The sequence below is a fragment of the Carlito syrichta genome, unplaced genomic scaffold (assembly GCF_000164805.1).
Source record: "Carlito syrichta isolate Samal-C Ts95f unplaced genomic scaffold, Tarsius_syrichta-2.0.1 Scaffold304554, whole genome shotgun sequence".
NCBI lineage: Eukaryota > Metazoa > Chordata > Mammalia > Primates > Tarsiidae > Carlito > Carlito syrichta.
Genome location: NW_007248650.1, coordinates 312084 through 326309, shown reverse-complemented (window position 1 = coordinate 326309; position 14226 = coordinate 312084). Strand labels below are relative to the sequence as shown.

Sequence of the window (14226 nt, the reverse complement as noted above, 5' to 3'; positions counted from 1 at the left end):
GGGGGCCACCCCTGGCTGCAGGTGCTCTGGAAGGAACGGAGCCCTGGGCACGCCGGGGTCCTGGGAGGGGCCCTTCTCCGGCTGGCCGGCTTACCAGATGGGTTTAGTCCACGGACAGCGTGGAAGACACCCAGTCCCCAGCTCTGCTCCCTGTGCCCCTGTTCTCCTGGCCGAGCCCGCTTCTCCCTGACCCAGCAGGGTTTACTCTGCTCCGTCCAGGTCTCTGCTCAGAGCATCCTCTCTGCCCCTCGGTCCACCTTCCCTCTTCCCCGGCATTTACTCTCTCTGACGCTCTGCTTCTGTTTCTGTTCCTGGGTCTATGGTCTGGGCTCCAGCCACATGAATGCCAGTTCTGTGCAAGTCAGGACTTTGTTTGTTCCTTTCGGTGTCACCAGCGCCTAGAACTGTGGCTGCCCATGGCTGGTGTTCACTGGGCATCTGTTGAACGTGCGATGAACCCCCTGTTGCCCATGGAAGGCCCAGTGAATGCAGTCGGGGAGCAGACACGGAGGCCAAGCTGCCGACACGGGGCCATCCAGCAGTCTCCGTGGGCACCTGCTGGGTCTGGGTGTTTTCCTTTCCCACCTGTGCAGGGAGACACGTGCTTCCTAAGAGCCAGTGTATAGAGCATGGGGACGGGCCCAGAGACCCAGGTGTGGTCCTGCTGGGAGAGCAGCCCAGTTACTTAACATCAAGTTGAAGAAACAAACAGATGCTTTCTGGTCCCGGGAGCTTCAAGTTTAGTGTAGAGTGGGACAGCTATGACTGCGGCGTGCAGAGAGGGGGTAGCAGGGGGCCTGGAGGTGAGGGGGTGTGCAGGTGCAGCCCTGCCCTAGGGCAAGGGCGGTTTACCGTTAGCGCTGGCCCAGGGGTCCCAGAGGTGTGAGGGGTCTGGATCAGGCGGAACTTATATACACACTGCAGGTGTTTTGGGGTGGAGGAGCCCTGTTAGAAATCAGTGATGGGCGGAGCAGGTGTCACCACGGTAAGGCTGGCGTATATACACAGGTGTGCGCACACATGAGCAGGGTGCTGCCTGCTGTACACAGGTGTATGTGTCATGTTGGACTGGGCTCTTCCTGTAGGGTGTCTTCTTGCTTTGGTGAAGAGCGGGTTCCCTGGCACTTCATGTTAGCCGGGTAGGGCCCACCGGCAGTCTTGTTCATTGACTTCCTCCACTCTGGCCCATGCGGGCTAACGGCTTCTGGCCCCGCTGACCAGTGGCCGTTTCCTTGTGAGCTGCTCAGAGCCAAGGGCCAAGTGCCACCTGCCGATTGATCTTGGAACTGCAGCACTGCTGCTGGGGCTGCTTCATTGATTCAGCACGTGTTTTGGAAGGCAGCCTATGTCCAAGCAGAGTTGGACCCTGGGGAGATAGCAGTGGCCCACACAGACAGCATCTGTGTCAGAGATTTCCCATGTACGGGGGACTTATTGCACACAACGAAGCGGTGTTAGGTTTATGCCAAGCATGGCAGTAGGTGTCTGGAATGCAGCAGTGACCAGGGCAGATTCAGCTCCTGCACTGATGAGAGGTACTACAGTCCTCAGGGGACTTGTCAAGTCAGTGCTTCCCAGCCTGCAGTGTTTCTGGATCACCTTCTACCTTCAGAATGTTTTTCTCTGCCTTTTCCCTCTTATTCTGTTATTATTTTTCTTTACATTTATATTTGGTTAAGATAACAGGATTTTGTATTTTATCTATTTTAAAGTATATTATGTTTTACAAACACACAGAAAGGCACTGGAAATAGAATAACTCGCAGCCCAGCTTTATCAAGCCTTAATATTTGCTTCCATTTTTTAAATTGAAATTTCTTCTATATATTTGCTTCCTTCTTACCAGAGTGAACCATTCTTAGGATTTAATTAATTTCAATGTATTTTTGCACTATTACTACTGATGCATGCAGTCGTGAAATACACAATACGGCCATGCGCAGTGGCTCATGGCTATAATCCCAACGCTTTGGAAGGCCAAGGTGAGAGGATTGCCTGTGCTCACGGGTTCAAGAACAGCCTGAGCAACTTGGTGTGACCTCATCTCTACAATAAATAAATAAATAAATAAATTAGTTGGGTGTGGTGGTGCATGGTTGTAGTTCCAGCTACTTGGAAGACTGAGGAGGAAGGATCACCTGAGCCCAGCGGGTCGAGGCTGCGATGGCCATGAACGTGCCACTGCCCTCTAGCCTGGGCGACAGAGTGAGACTCCAACTCAAAGAAAGAAAGAAAGAAAGAAATACAAAGTATTGTTTCTGCATATTTATTTAAGTCAGAGTCTCACTCTGTTGCCCAGGCTGGAGTGCAGTGGCGTGCTCATGGCCACCACAGCCTTGATCTGCTGGGCTCAGGCGATCCTTCCTACCTCAGCCTTCCAAGTAGCTGGAACCACAGGCACATGCCACCATGCCTGGTTAATTTTTCTTGATTTATTGTAGAGATAAGGTCTCGCCATGTTACCCAGGCTGGTCTTGAATTCATGGGCTCAGCCAGTCCCTCTCACCTCGGCCTCCCAGATTGCTGGGATTATAGGCGTGAGCCACCGCCCAGCCTCTGCATATTTTAAACTTAGATAACTGATAAGACATTGCATTATCCTCTGCAACTTGTTTTTTTCTTTCCCACTCCTCATTGGAATTTGAGGTTTGATCATATTACTACAACTAGCCTAAGCTTACTCATTTTAACTGTTGTGTGTTAGTCCTTTGTCTGAATAATACCACAGTTTATTTATCCATCCTCCTGTTTTTGGACATTTAGATGAATTACATTTCTTTGCTATTGCAAACAGTGCTTGGCTCATTTTCCTCCACAAATAAATTCATAACCAAAAGGAAACTTTGTATCATTATCATAAGTTGAAGGCGGTACCGCTTGTCATAGAGGAATGTAATTGTAGGACAACTGAAGAGAAAACAAAATGTTCCTAAGCTCTAGTCAGACATCATTTCTTGTGTCAGGAAGCTCAGGCCTGGGCAAGTTCTCTGTGGAAAAGGGGACCAGGGAGTGAAGAGGGGACACCTGCCTTCGAGCAGAGACTTTTTCCCCTGACCTAACCAGGTGAAAAGGATGACAGAAAAGGGGGTCACTTCCTCGCGAGGGACTTGATTGTTGAATGTTGTGGTCCTGGAACCTAAAACTCCCTTTCCTATCCTCAGTGTAGAAAACACTGGACTAAGTAAAACAAAGGAGTATGAGCGTGCCAGGTGCTGTGTTAGACTCTAGAGGCACATTGCAGACGGAGGCTGGGAGGCTGGCGGATGCCAGGGGAGGCTTCACATCAAGGAGGTATCATTTGACCTGGAAATCTTGAGGTATGCAAAGGATTCAGTGACAGAAGAGAGGGAAGGTGCTCCAGGCAGAATGAGCAGCTTAGGCGAAGGCATCGGTGTGACTTCTGTGGTGCCATTGTGTCCTCGGAAGACACAGCCTTGGTGTGGATGGGTGTGGCAGGGGCATTTGACTGCGCAGGCGGTAGGCGCTGGAGGCCGGGCGGCCTTGAAGAGGCCAGTGGAGGGCGGTGTAGAGTTTTTAACAAAGAAAAACCTTTCCTAGTGTGGTCGGATTTGTCCCAGGCGGAACAACAGTGGTCCCAGGCAGTTGGCCGGATGCGTCCCCCGCAGTGATGCTGGACCTTGGGCTGATTGCTGAGCAGCGTCGCCTGGAAGATTGGGCTCCGGCGGCCTCTGAGAGGCCTCCAGGGGTCAGAGCTGTTGTCATTTGTGACCCGGCTATTCAGGCTTATGTGCCCTCTCTGCCGGCTGGAGCCCACAGTCTGGACAATTCCCCATTGGTCACCTCCTTGGGCCTGCACCCAAGACTTTAAGATGGGCTTAGGAGGGACCCCCAGAGGCTCTTGGGTCCCTGCCTCTCTCCTGAGTGCTCTCCCTGTTCCCCCGGGCCTCTGCCTAGTGGCTATTGACCACGGCTGGTCCTCACAGAGGGCTTGACGACCCCGAGGTTCCACCAGACAGTTGCAAAGCCATCCTGAGGGCAGCAGACATCAGCTGGCTCAGAGACCTCTCTCTCTGTCTGTGCTGCCTGGGTGCTGAAGGTCCTTGTTCTTAGGAAATTCCCAGGGCATGCCGTCTGTTTCCTTTCAGAGACTTCCCAGCCCCCAGGAGGCCTGGTCCTCCCTACAAGGGGCAGTGACTCGAAGATGGGGGTGGTTTTTCCTCCCAGCAGGGCACACACCAGAAGCCTCGGGTTTGAGCAGTGGCCCCTTCCCCGTACCCCAGCGGCAGGGGCTCCGGTCACCCTGCCAGGAGGACTTCATGGAGCTGGGAACCGAGCTCCTGAAGGTGTGGCCCAAAGAGGCCACCAGGTGGCCCAAATGGCACAGCTCCTGGCTGGTGGGACATTTTGGGAGCTCCCTGGGAGGCAGGCGATGCCCCATAACTTTGGGCCAAAGGGCCAGGAATAGGCCTCCTCTTTTTCAAGCTGCAGGAATGTATTTTGAATTCTTTGTAAGGCTCCAGCAACCACACAAGCTTTGGGGTCCACTCAAATGTCAAACAAACTCTAAGTGGGACCAGATGTCGCCATGCTGGCCACAGAGATCACAGGGACGGCCGCCTGCTCTGTCCCTTGCCTCTCCCGCCTCCCTCCCTCTCCCACCAACCCTTTGGTTTTGGCGAGAGCTGGGCCAACACTTTCTGATGATGAGGGTCTCCTGAAGCCAGAGCTGGTCCAGCCTGGGCCAAGGAGTCCATCCCAGAGGTTCCTGGGAGGAGCCTTCCAGGGCGTGCTGCCCAGATGGAGAGTCGGGGCAGGGTGGAGCCCACCCGGTGCCTGGAAGCGGTTCGGGAGCCGAGTGGGTATCTGTGGGGTGCTCTCAGGCCAGTACCAGGGAGCAGCTGGTCCCCCCAAGGAGGCTCCATTCACCTCCCCAGACAGAAGGTGTGCCTGCCCCGCAGAGGCAGTAAGACCCATGTCCCCAGCCCCTCCTGCCCACCAGCTGCCGCTGATAAGCCCCTCCTGAGGGGACATTGTAGAGCCGCGTTGCCCCAGGCTCCCACTCCGCTCGACCGGGGATGCTTGTGTTGGCAGGTCACATCGCAGGACCTTGAGATGGTTTTATGCGTGTCTTCCAGCTTCCCTGGGACAGTCAGCATGTGTAGGGCCGACTGGCAGCTGTTGACCCCGACCAGCTTGTGTAGGGCAGGGACCGTGGCATCCATTTTTTGATAAGAGGCCTTGTAGAGTGGGAGCAGGGCTTGGAGTTGGGCCAACCCAGGTTTGAATTGGGCTCCAGCACCTACCTGCTGTGTGGCGTTGGCAAGTTACCACACCTCTCTGAGTGGGCTTGTCGATCGTCTTAGATCACTGTAACTGCTGCCCCTGGGGGACTGCCAGAGCAGGCAGGTGTCTTGTCTCCGGTGTACAGAGGGAGAGAGTGAGGCTTCCCAAGGGCAGGTGGAGAGTGTCAGAGTCAGGATCCAATTAACTCAGGTTTGCACGATCCCACCCAGCCTTCCCAGCTGCTCCGTGTGCTCTGGGCGCACCTGTGGGAGGTGGCACTGACGGAGGGGCTCTGAAAGTCCCAGCTCCAGGCCTCCTCGTGCTGACCCTGTTTTGGTGACCCACAGGAGGAACGTCTGCGGGGGACAGTGCTGCCCGGGATGGACGACGGCAAATAGCACCAACCACTGCATCAAACGTGAGTGCCCCCGGCCCCAGGCGGGCCAGGCCCAGGGACTCCAGAGCCGAGAGCAGAGGCGCCGCTGCCTCCCAAGACGCAGCCCCTCTGGGGAGGCGTCTGCAGTGGAAGCAGGGAGATGCTCCGTCAGTCCTGGTCAAGTCTCCAAAGTCCTGCTACCTCCAGGTCGCTGCCCGCCCTGCCAGGTTGCAGACCCCACACACTCGCGCATTTGCAGGATGTGCCAGCCTGGAACTCCTGCTGCCCACATTTCCAGGGGTGCCATCATGGAGTCTGTGCCCTGCCCTGGCCAGCCCCACAGCCTGGGCTCTCAGACCCTCTGTGGGATGCTCAGCTGCTCTGCCCGGGTCTGGGGCAGTCTTCCTATGGGCTGCGCTGAAGCCCATGGGGAACTCAGGAGGAAAAAGAGACAAGTGGCAGTCCAGGGGCAGTGGGGCGCCATGGTGAGCCCCCCGCTGGGGACTGAAGGGGCATTAGGACAACAGGAGCTGACATGCTGGGCATGCACCATATGCAAGGCGCATGCAAGTGTCCTCGGGGCAGTCACTGCCCAAGGTCATGTGGTCAGGAAGCGCAGAGCTAGCAGTAGTAGCACCAGTAGTGGTTTCTCTGGGCCTCGCCTTCCACCTGCGCGAACTGGGGATGACGGCATACCACCACTGCTGCTATCACCACTGCTACCACTAGTAGCACGACTGTTATTATAACACCACCGCCCCAACACTACGACTGCCTCTCCTACTACTATTACTACAACCACCATCATTACCACTGCTGCTACCACCACTACCATTCCTACTCCTACCACTACCGCTGCTACTGTTATTACAACCACCTCCACCACTGCTATCCCACCACTGCTATGACTACAAACACCACCACTGCCATTGCTGCCGCTAGTGCTGCCATTACTTCTGCAACTACCACCACCACCACCACCACTAACACTATGACTATGACTATAACCACCACCCCAGTCCCACTACCACCTCTCCTACTATTACTACAACCAGCACCACCACTACCACCACTAATACCACTAGTGCTAGGATTAGCACTAACCACCACCACCACCACCACCACCACTGCTACCACCACTACTACTATTTTCTTTTGAGTCGGAGTCTCACTCTGTCACCCGGGCTGGAGGGCAGCGACACGCTCTTGGCCACCGCAGCCTCGACCCGCAGGGCTCAGGCGATCCTTCCACCTCAGTCTTCCAAGTAGCTGGAAATGCAGGCGTGCGCTACCACGTCCGGCTAATCTTTTTTTCTATTTATTGTAGAGATGCGGTCTCACCAAATGGCTCAGGCTGGTCCTGAACCCCTGGGCTCAGGCATTCCTCTCGCCTCAGCCTCCCAAAGTGGGATTACAGGCTTGAGGCACTGCACCTGGCCCTCACTACTACTACTATTACCACCACCATCCCTGCCACCGCCATTACCATGACCACCACCGCCACTGTCACTACTACTACCACTAGTACTATTATTATAACCACTGCTGCCACCTCTAGTACTGTCACCACCACACTCACCACTACTACTGCCACTACTATTAGCACAACCACCACCTCCATGGCGACCACTAGTTCTGCTCCTGTTACTACAACCACTGCTGCCACACTACTGCTAGTACGACAGCCACCACCACTCCTACAACTACTGCTGTTACAACCACTACCTTCACTACTGCTGCTGCTACTACTGCAGCTATCACCACCACTGCCACTACTAGCACTGCTACCACCATTACTACCAAACGACTGCTCTTACTACCACCATCACCACTACTACTGCCACCACTGCTGCTGCCACTTCTATTACTCTAACCACCAGCACTGCCACTGCCCTTCCTCTGACAATAACTATCCCCACCACCATTGCTTGCACCACTGCTACTGCTGCCACAACTGTGTATTGACTGCCGCCCGACACGATATTAAAGTCTTTGCCTACATTCTCTTAGTTTGAGATAATCTTATGAAGTAGGCCGGGTGTGGTAACGCACGCCTGTGATTCCAGCACTTTGGGAAGTGGAGGCAGGAGGACTGCTTGAGCCTGGGAATTTGAGACCAGCCTGAGCAACAGTGAGATTTTGTCTCTACAAAAAAAGAAAAGAAAAGAAAAATCACCAGGTGTGATGACACACGCCTATAGTCCCAGCTTCTCAGGAGGCTGACAGGGGAGAATCTCTTGAGTCCAGAAGGCAGAGGCTGCAGACAGCTAGGATCACGTCACTGCACTCCAGCCTGGGCAACAGAGTGAGGCTCTGTCTCAAAAAAAAAAAAAAAAAATTCTTATGATGTGGGCATTTACTTATCATCTGGGTTACAAATGAGGAAATTGAGACTGGGGGTTTATTCTGACAGTAGCTCAGGGGTGGGCCTGGCACTGGTGTTCAAGGCACCCTAGGTGATTCTGGCTGCAGCTGAGTCACTGCTCATTATGTGAAGACACTCATAGGAAGATCTGCCTTGAGGTCTCCTCAAATCAGAATGTTCCCATGTACTCTCTGGGATCTCACTAAAGAGCAGACCGATTCGGCAGGTCAGTGGTGGCCTGGGGAGCCCATGCTGCCCTTTGTGTGTGTGTGTGTGTGTGTGTGTGTGTGTGTGTGTGTGTGTGTGTGTGTTTGAGAGAGGGTCTTGCTTGCTGTGATACCCAGGCTGGAGAGCAGTGACACATGATCATGGCTGACCGCAGCCTCAACCACCTGGGCTCAAGTGATCTTCCTGCCTCAGTCTCCTGAGTAGCTGGGATTACAGGTATGTGCCATCATACCTGGTTTTTTGTTTTTTTTTTACTTTTTGAAGATACCAGATCTTGCTATGTTGCTCAGAATGGTTTAGAATTCCTGGGCTCAATCAATCCTCCCGTCTCAGCCTCCGAAAGTGCTGGGACTCTAGGTATGTGCCTCCATGCCTGGCTTCACGGACTGCACTTTGAGAAGTGAGGCCTTCTGGAACTCTGGGGACCCGGGGAGGGATTTGGAGTTGGGGCTGAAGGGAGGGTTGGCGTGTTCTGGAGAGCTCAGCCTCTGATGGGAGGCAGCGCTGGCTGACGGGCTGCTGCTGAGGCCTCAGCTGGACTGGAGCAGAGTAGCTTCCCAGGGGGCAGCTTCTCCCCAGCTGCCTGGGCATGGCCTCGCTCCTGCCCTCCAGCCTTGGAGGTTCTCAGTTTCCCAACTTGCTTGTGATTTTCCAGCATGGCTCCCCGCCAAACCGGAGTTTCGGTCCTGGAAACTCGGGGTTGGGTGAGTCTGCGGATTGTAACAGAACCAGTGTGCGTGTGTGTGCGCGCGCACGCGCTCACGCGCATGGGTGTGTGCCTTAGGGGAGTGCCGCTCCATGATGTGGCCAGCCCACTCCCCTGTGGCTTCTTGCCCCAGTGCCCACCCTGACCCAGGCCTGCAGGCTGGCAGCACCCCTGAAGGGCATGGCCAGGGCCATCAGCCTGTCCTGAGCCACTTGCCCCCGTGCTAATGAGCTGGTCCTAGTGTTGTTTGCTTGTTGTCATTTGGCTGCCAGCGAGCCTGATGAGAACCACGTGGGCTGTGGGCGTTGGCCCTGGATGGTTTCATCCAGGGCCCGTGGAGGGGGGGCTCCTGGACCCATACCCGCCGCCTGGCTCCGAGTCCCCCTCTCCTCTCCCCACTGCTGCCCCCCTGGCTGGGTGGAGACCGCCAGTGCCGGGGAATGTTCATGACCGTGCTAGCAGTTTCCCACATGTGGGGGTGCTGCCTGTGCCAGCAGAAGAGGGGGCTGCCGCCCTCTCCCCAAGAATCAAGTCTAGTCTCAGAGCCATGTGAACCTTGGTCTCCCCCTTGGTCTCAGATACCTGAGTCCCAGCCAGCGCCCGACTATCACAAGATCCACCCAGGTTGCTGGAGCCCACCAGCCCTTCTCCCTGGCCTGACCGCTCCCTGTCCAGCGAGGTTCCTCAAGAGCCCCAGCTCCTCCTTCACCATAGCCCGGAGCTGGGCCCCCTGGTTTTCTGCCCTTGGTGTCTGCCTTTGCTCCATGCCTGGCCAGCTCTCCATTGGGACTGATGTGATTGTGCATTTGTTGAGGCATCTGATTGGACCTAAGGCTGCAGGGTATGGAGTGACAGTGTCCTATTTACAGTGGACACTTCTGGCAAGCCGTCCAATCTTCCCAGAGTGGCTCACCCATCCCCACCCCAGTTTGGAAGGGGGATTTGAGGCAGCTTAGACTTTTCATTCTGTCTCATCCTGAATGTGCAGGGGCTGGGCGGCTCTGGGAGGCAGAAGAGAATCCCTGCTGCTGCTGACCAGAGGACCAGGTGGATGACTGTCCCCCATCCTTGCGCCAAGCAGTGTGGTTCAAGGTGAAGAGTGTGTGCTCTGACTGCACCAGGTCCAGGTTGATGTATGTGAATCTGGCCCTGTGACCCTCTTCCAGCCTCCTCTGTAAAATGGGCGTAACAATCTATATGGAGTTGGTTTTGAGGATTAATGATAATAACACTCTCTAGCACTTACTCTGTGTCCGGTACTATTCTAGGCACTTTATGTGATTAATTTTTCATCCTCACAACAATCCTAGAAGCCAAATGTGGTTTTTATCCCCATTTGCAGTTGAGGGTAGTTATTTGTCCAAGTCATGCCAGGGACCAGCAGAGTCCAGATGAGAGCCAGGTAGCCGGGCTCCAAGAGCTGGTACTTAACTCTGTCCTCACAGCTAAGTGAAAACCTGCATGTGGGCAGTCCAGCCCGGGCAGGCTTGGCTAGTGTTTTGGTGCTAGAACAGAAGACCAAGCTTCCCATGTCTCCGTTTCCTCTTTTGTAAGCTGTGACCAACATCAGTCACTGCCTCCCAGAGCTGTAAGGAACACATGAGGTAACCTAGGTCAAATGTTCAGTTCAAGGTCTGGCATGTGCTCTGTGCAAGTTTGGCCTTGATTTGAGGGTAGGGACTGTCTCCGCCCCCAGAATGCAGCACACTGGGCGTGAGGTGAAGGCTTGGTTAGAACGCACTGAGTAAGGTACTGAACAATACAAGGCCTACCCCAGACCTGTGCTGAGAGCCTTTCTGCTGCTCAAGTTCTAGCAGCCCTTCCAGAAACTTCCCCGGGGCTCCAGGATCCTGGAGACGAAGGCGCTGGAGTGGGCCTGGGTGTTTCTCCTGCCTCCTTGGCTCCAGTGTGTCCGTGCGTGTGGGCAGGGAGACAGGGTCTCCCCCGATCCCCATCTCAGTCCTGCAGGGACCCCGTCTCTCCTGATCCAAGCTCCTCCTTGGCTTCCCCGAGGGAGCTTGCTGGCCCGCACCGTACCAACCCTGTGGTGACTCAGCCCTAAGGGGGAGGTGATGACAAGGTGGATGAGGGTCCTAACTCCGAAGCCAGACCCCCTGGGTTCAAACCCTCGCTGCATCCCTTACCCTCACAGTGATCTGGGGCAAGTCGTCGACTGCTCTATGCCTCAGTTTCCCCATATGTCTGATGGGAATGGTGGTTATAAGAATAGGATGACGTGAGGTGGCACACATAAAGCTGGGAGCCCGGGACCTTGCTCTGACAAATGCTTAATCCACCTCAGGAGAAAGGGTCAGAGTAGAGATGGGACTTGCATGTTCTTCACAGCTGGGTCAGCGCCCACCAGGAGCCAGGCCCAGAGACCTGTGGGAGGCTCGTCTTGCTTGACTGCCCTATGGGACTCAGGAGTCCGCAGGGAGTGGAGGAGAAGAGATGGGAGGCAGTTGTGTGGAGCAACTATGTGGCCTCAATGCAGAGGCACAGTCCTGGCCAAAGACACGGTCTGTTTCTACCCCGCACCACGGGGGCGCCTTAGTCTCCCTGGGAGCAAGGGTGTGCCCCCCGAGCAGGAGTGTGAAGGAGATGCCCTTGACTAGGAGCTTCCTGTAGCCAGCAGCTGCGTCCCACTGGCTCCGGCAGAGTGCCTGGTCCCCTCTCCACATACCTGTGTGTCCTCCTGCACACGTGGTCCATGTGTGTTAAAGGACTGCGTGGGCAGTCATGGCACGGCAGCCTGTGGCTTCTCTCTTCCCCCCAGCCACCTGTCCTCAGTCTCCCTTGCCGGCATCACCTCTACCCCACATTTTCCCCAGGACTTTCCCCAGACCTCCCCCGCCCCCACCCCAGAGAGGGGGCTGTAGGAGCCGAGCTGGACACACTGAGCAACAGCGGGCAGCACCGGGCCAGACAGTCCACCGCAGTGGCCACAGTCTGCCCAATGTGCACTCTGCTGGCCACACCCCAGACGCCATCTTCTTCCTTCAACCCCGTGAGGGGCCATCACGTATTCCCTGTCCTGGCCCCTCTGGTGTCTCCAGCTGCTGCTATGCCTCTGCCCACTACCAAATGCTGGTTCCCATGACTCAGTCCTGGGTCTGCTTCCTCTCTCTCTGGCTGCTCCTGGAACGCTCTACTGCCTTCTCACGATGTCAACATTGTCTCTGGGCCGGTGACGCCCAGACTGATACATCTCTCCAGCCAACCTCTCCTCCACCTCCAGCCCTGCGTCTGCTGCTGCTCGACATCTGCTCTCGATGCCTCCCAGACATCCTTGTCCCAGCATGTCCAGAATGAACCCATGACGTCCCTCCCTCTGCGCCAACTCCGCTGCCCGAGTTCCACCCACCCTGCTGACTGGCACCCCCATCGACCTGACTGCTGGAGCCAATATGGTGCCATCAGGACGCCATCTTCTCACTCAGGCTTCCTGCTACTAAGCCCTGTGTGTTGTGCATCCTGAATCCTCCGTGGATCTGTCTGCTGTGCCTGCCGGGCCTTGGCATGGCTGTCCTGGGTAACAGCAGCCGCTTTCCGCTTGTCCTCCCTGTTGCACCGAACTGTCTCGCTTAGCCCTCCTGCTGCGGTGTCTCTGGCGCCCATGCCAGCTCATGAGGACAGCCTGGGCTCCTGGCATGTGTCACGGTGTCTGCTCCCTTTGTCCCTTTGTGCAGCTAGTCCCTGCCATGTTTCCCGTCTCTGTTTCAAGCTACCTCCTCATCAGGGCCACCCCGATCTCCTGTCTGGAGCCGCCCCCACCAGCTTTGTCCTCCTGAGCTCAGCCGCTTGACTTTCTTCCATACACCACATCCGACTTCTGCTCTCCTTCTTTCTTCCTTGTTGACGATGGTCCCTCTGACTGAATTGGAAGCTTCCCAAGGGAAGGACAGTGTCTGTCCTGTTTGCCGTCTGGGACAAGTAGTGCATTGGACACACACTTGCTTTCCGGACAGGGACACTGAGGCTCACAGAAGTGAAGAAGTAGGCCCCAGGTCATACAGTCCAACAGGGCTGTGCCTCAGGGCCATGCTGTCCGCCTGGCCTTGCTGAGGTGTGAGCGTGGGGATGGTGTGTTCGTCCCTCCCGATCCTTCTAGGGCCTGGGTGTTGAGTGGGCACTGCTGTGGAGGTGTCTTCCCTGGAAAGGCCTCGCCGCAGGCTCATCCCCAGTGGTGGCTGTCCAGGGCCCCGTCCCAGCTCCTCTTTCCCCCAGAGACCCTGCTGACACTGAGGCCGCTTCTCTGACTAGTCCTCAGGACTCTGGGGGTGGACAGGTGACCCTTTTCCTGCTTTGAAGAAGCAGCTGGAGACCAAGCCAGGCCATGTCCGGAGGCCTCCCTCCTCATGCCTGCTGGAGCCTGTGGGAATTAGGCTGCTCCCTGCCCCCGCCCCGGCTCCCGGCCCCCGGCCGGCCCCACCTGGCCCAGCACCGCAGCCTTTGTTAATGCAATTAACAGGGCGGTCCATGCTGAGGGCCAGGCCAAGGTCTGACTCACACCTCCCCTTCCTCCCCTCCGGCTGCCAAACGGTAGAGGCCCGCCATGTCTGCCAGACGCGTCTGCAGAGAGCACGTGAGGGCCAAGAACGGCATCTTTCTCTCATTAGGAGCTTTTATGTGAACACAACTGCTATTTTGGAGCCGGGCACTTGGCCGGCCCCCGAGCCCCGTGCCTTTTCCAGCTGTCCTGGGCTGTGGCCCTGCACAGCTGTGGTGGAAGAGGGCGAGTCCCGAGGTCTTCACCCTTCCCGCACTCTGGGGCTCGAGGTCTGAGGCCAGTGCTTGGGGCACACAGCTCCCAGGCAGAGCTCGAGAGTGGAGAGGGTGATTCTGAGGGGGATTCTGAGGATGTGTGTGAGCCAGCCCGACAGGGGCTCCTTGGGCTGAGGGATTTCTGACATCCAGATCACCTTCCTGTGGAAACCGAAGGTCAAGATTGCAGAAAAACAACTCAGGGCCACAGAGGGACGCCCCAGTAAGCAAATTCCAGGAGCAAATGAGGTTTTCAGGTGGGGCCTCAGGAGGGATGCCCAGGGAGGGCTGAGACAGACATTGTGGGCAGGTTGGAAACCATTGCCTGTCACGGCCTCTGGGTGTGGAAGGGGACAGGGCCTCGGACTGAGGAAGGATCAAGCAACTTCGTGGATGGGTCAGTGGGTCTTAGAGGCCCACTGACGCAGATTTGGGGACAATTGGAGGTTTAACCTGGGGAGTGATGAGCTTCTGGTGTCGGGGGCTGGTCCGGAGCTGAAATTCATCTTCAAGTCAAGAGCGGGTGGTGTAGAAACCTTGGAG

At 56.1% G+C, this 14226-nt stretch overlaps 1 protein-coding gene across 1 annotated transcript in view; it reads left to right on the top strand.

Moving 5' to 3' along the window:
* LTBP2 (latent transforming growth factor beta binding protein 2) overlaps positions 1-14226 on the top strand; it is a 126899-nt gene that overhangs the window by 31334 nt on the left and 81339 nt on the right. The window contains exons 15-16 of the mRNA XM_021713445.1: positions 4186-4327; positions 5592-5662. Coding sequence (XP_021569120.1) covers positions 4186-4327; positions 5592-5662 — 213 coding nt within the window. The remainder of the gene's footprint in view (positions 1-4185; positions 4328-5591; positions 5663-14226) is intronic.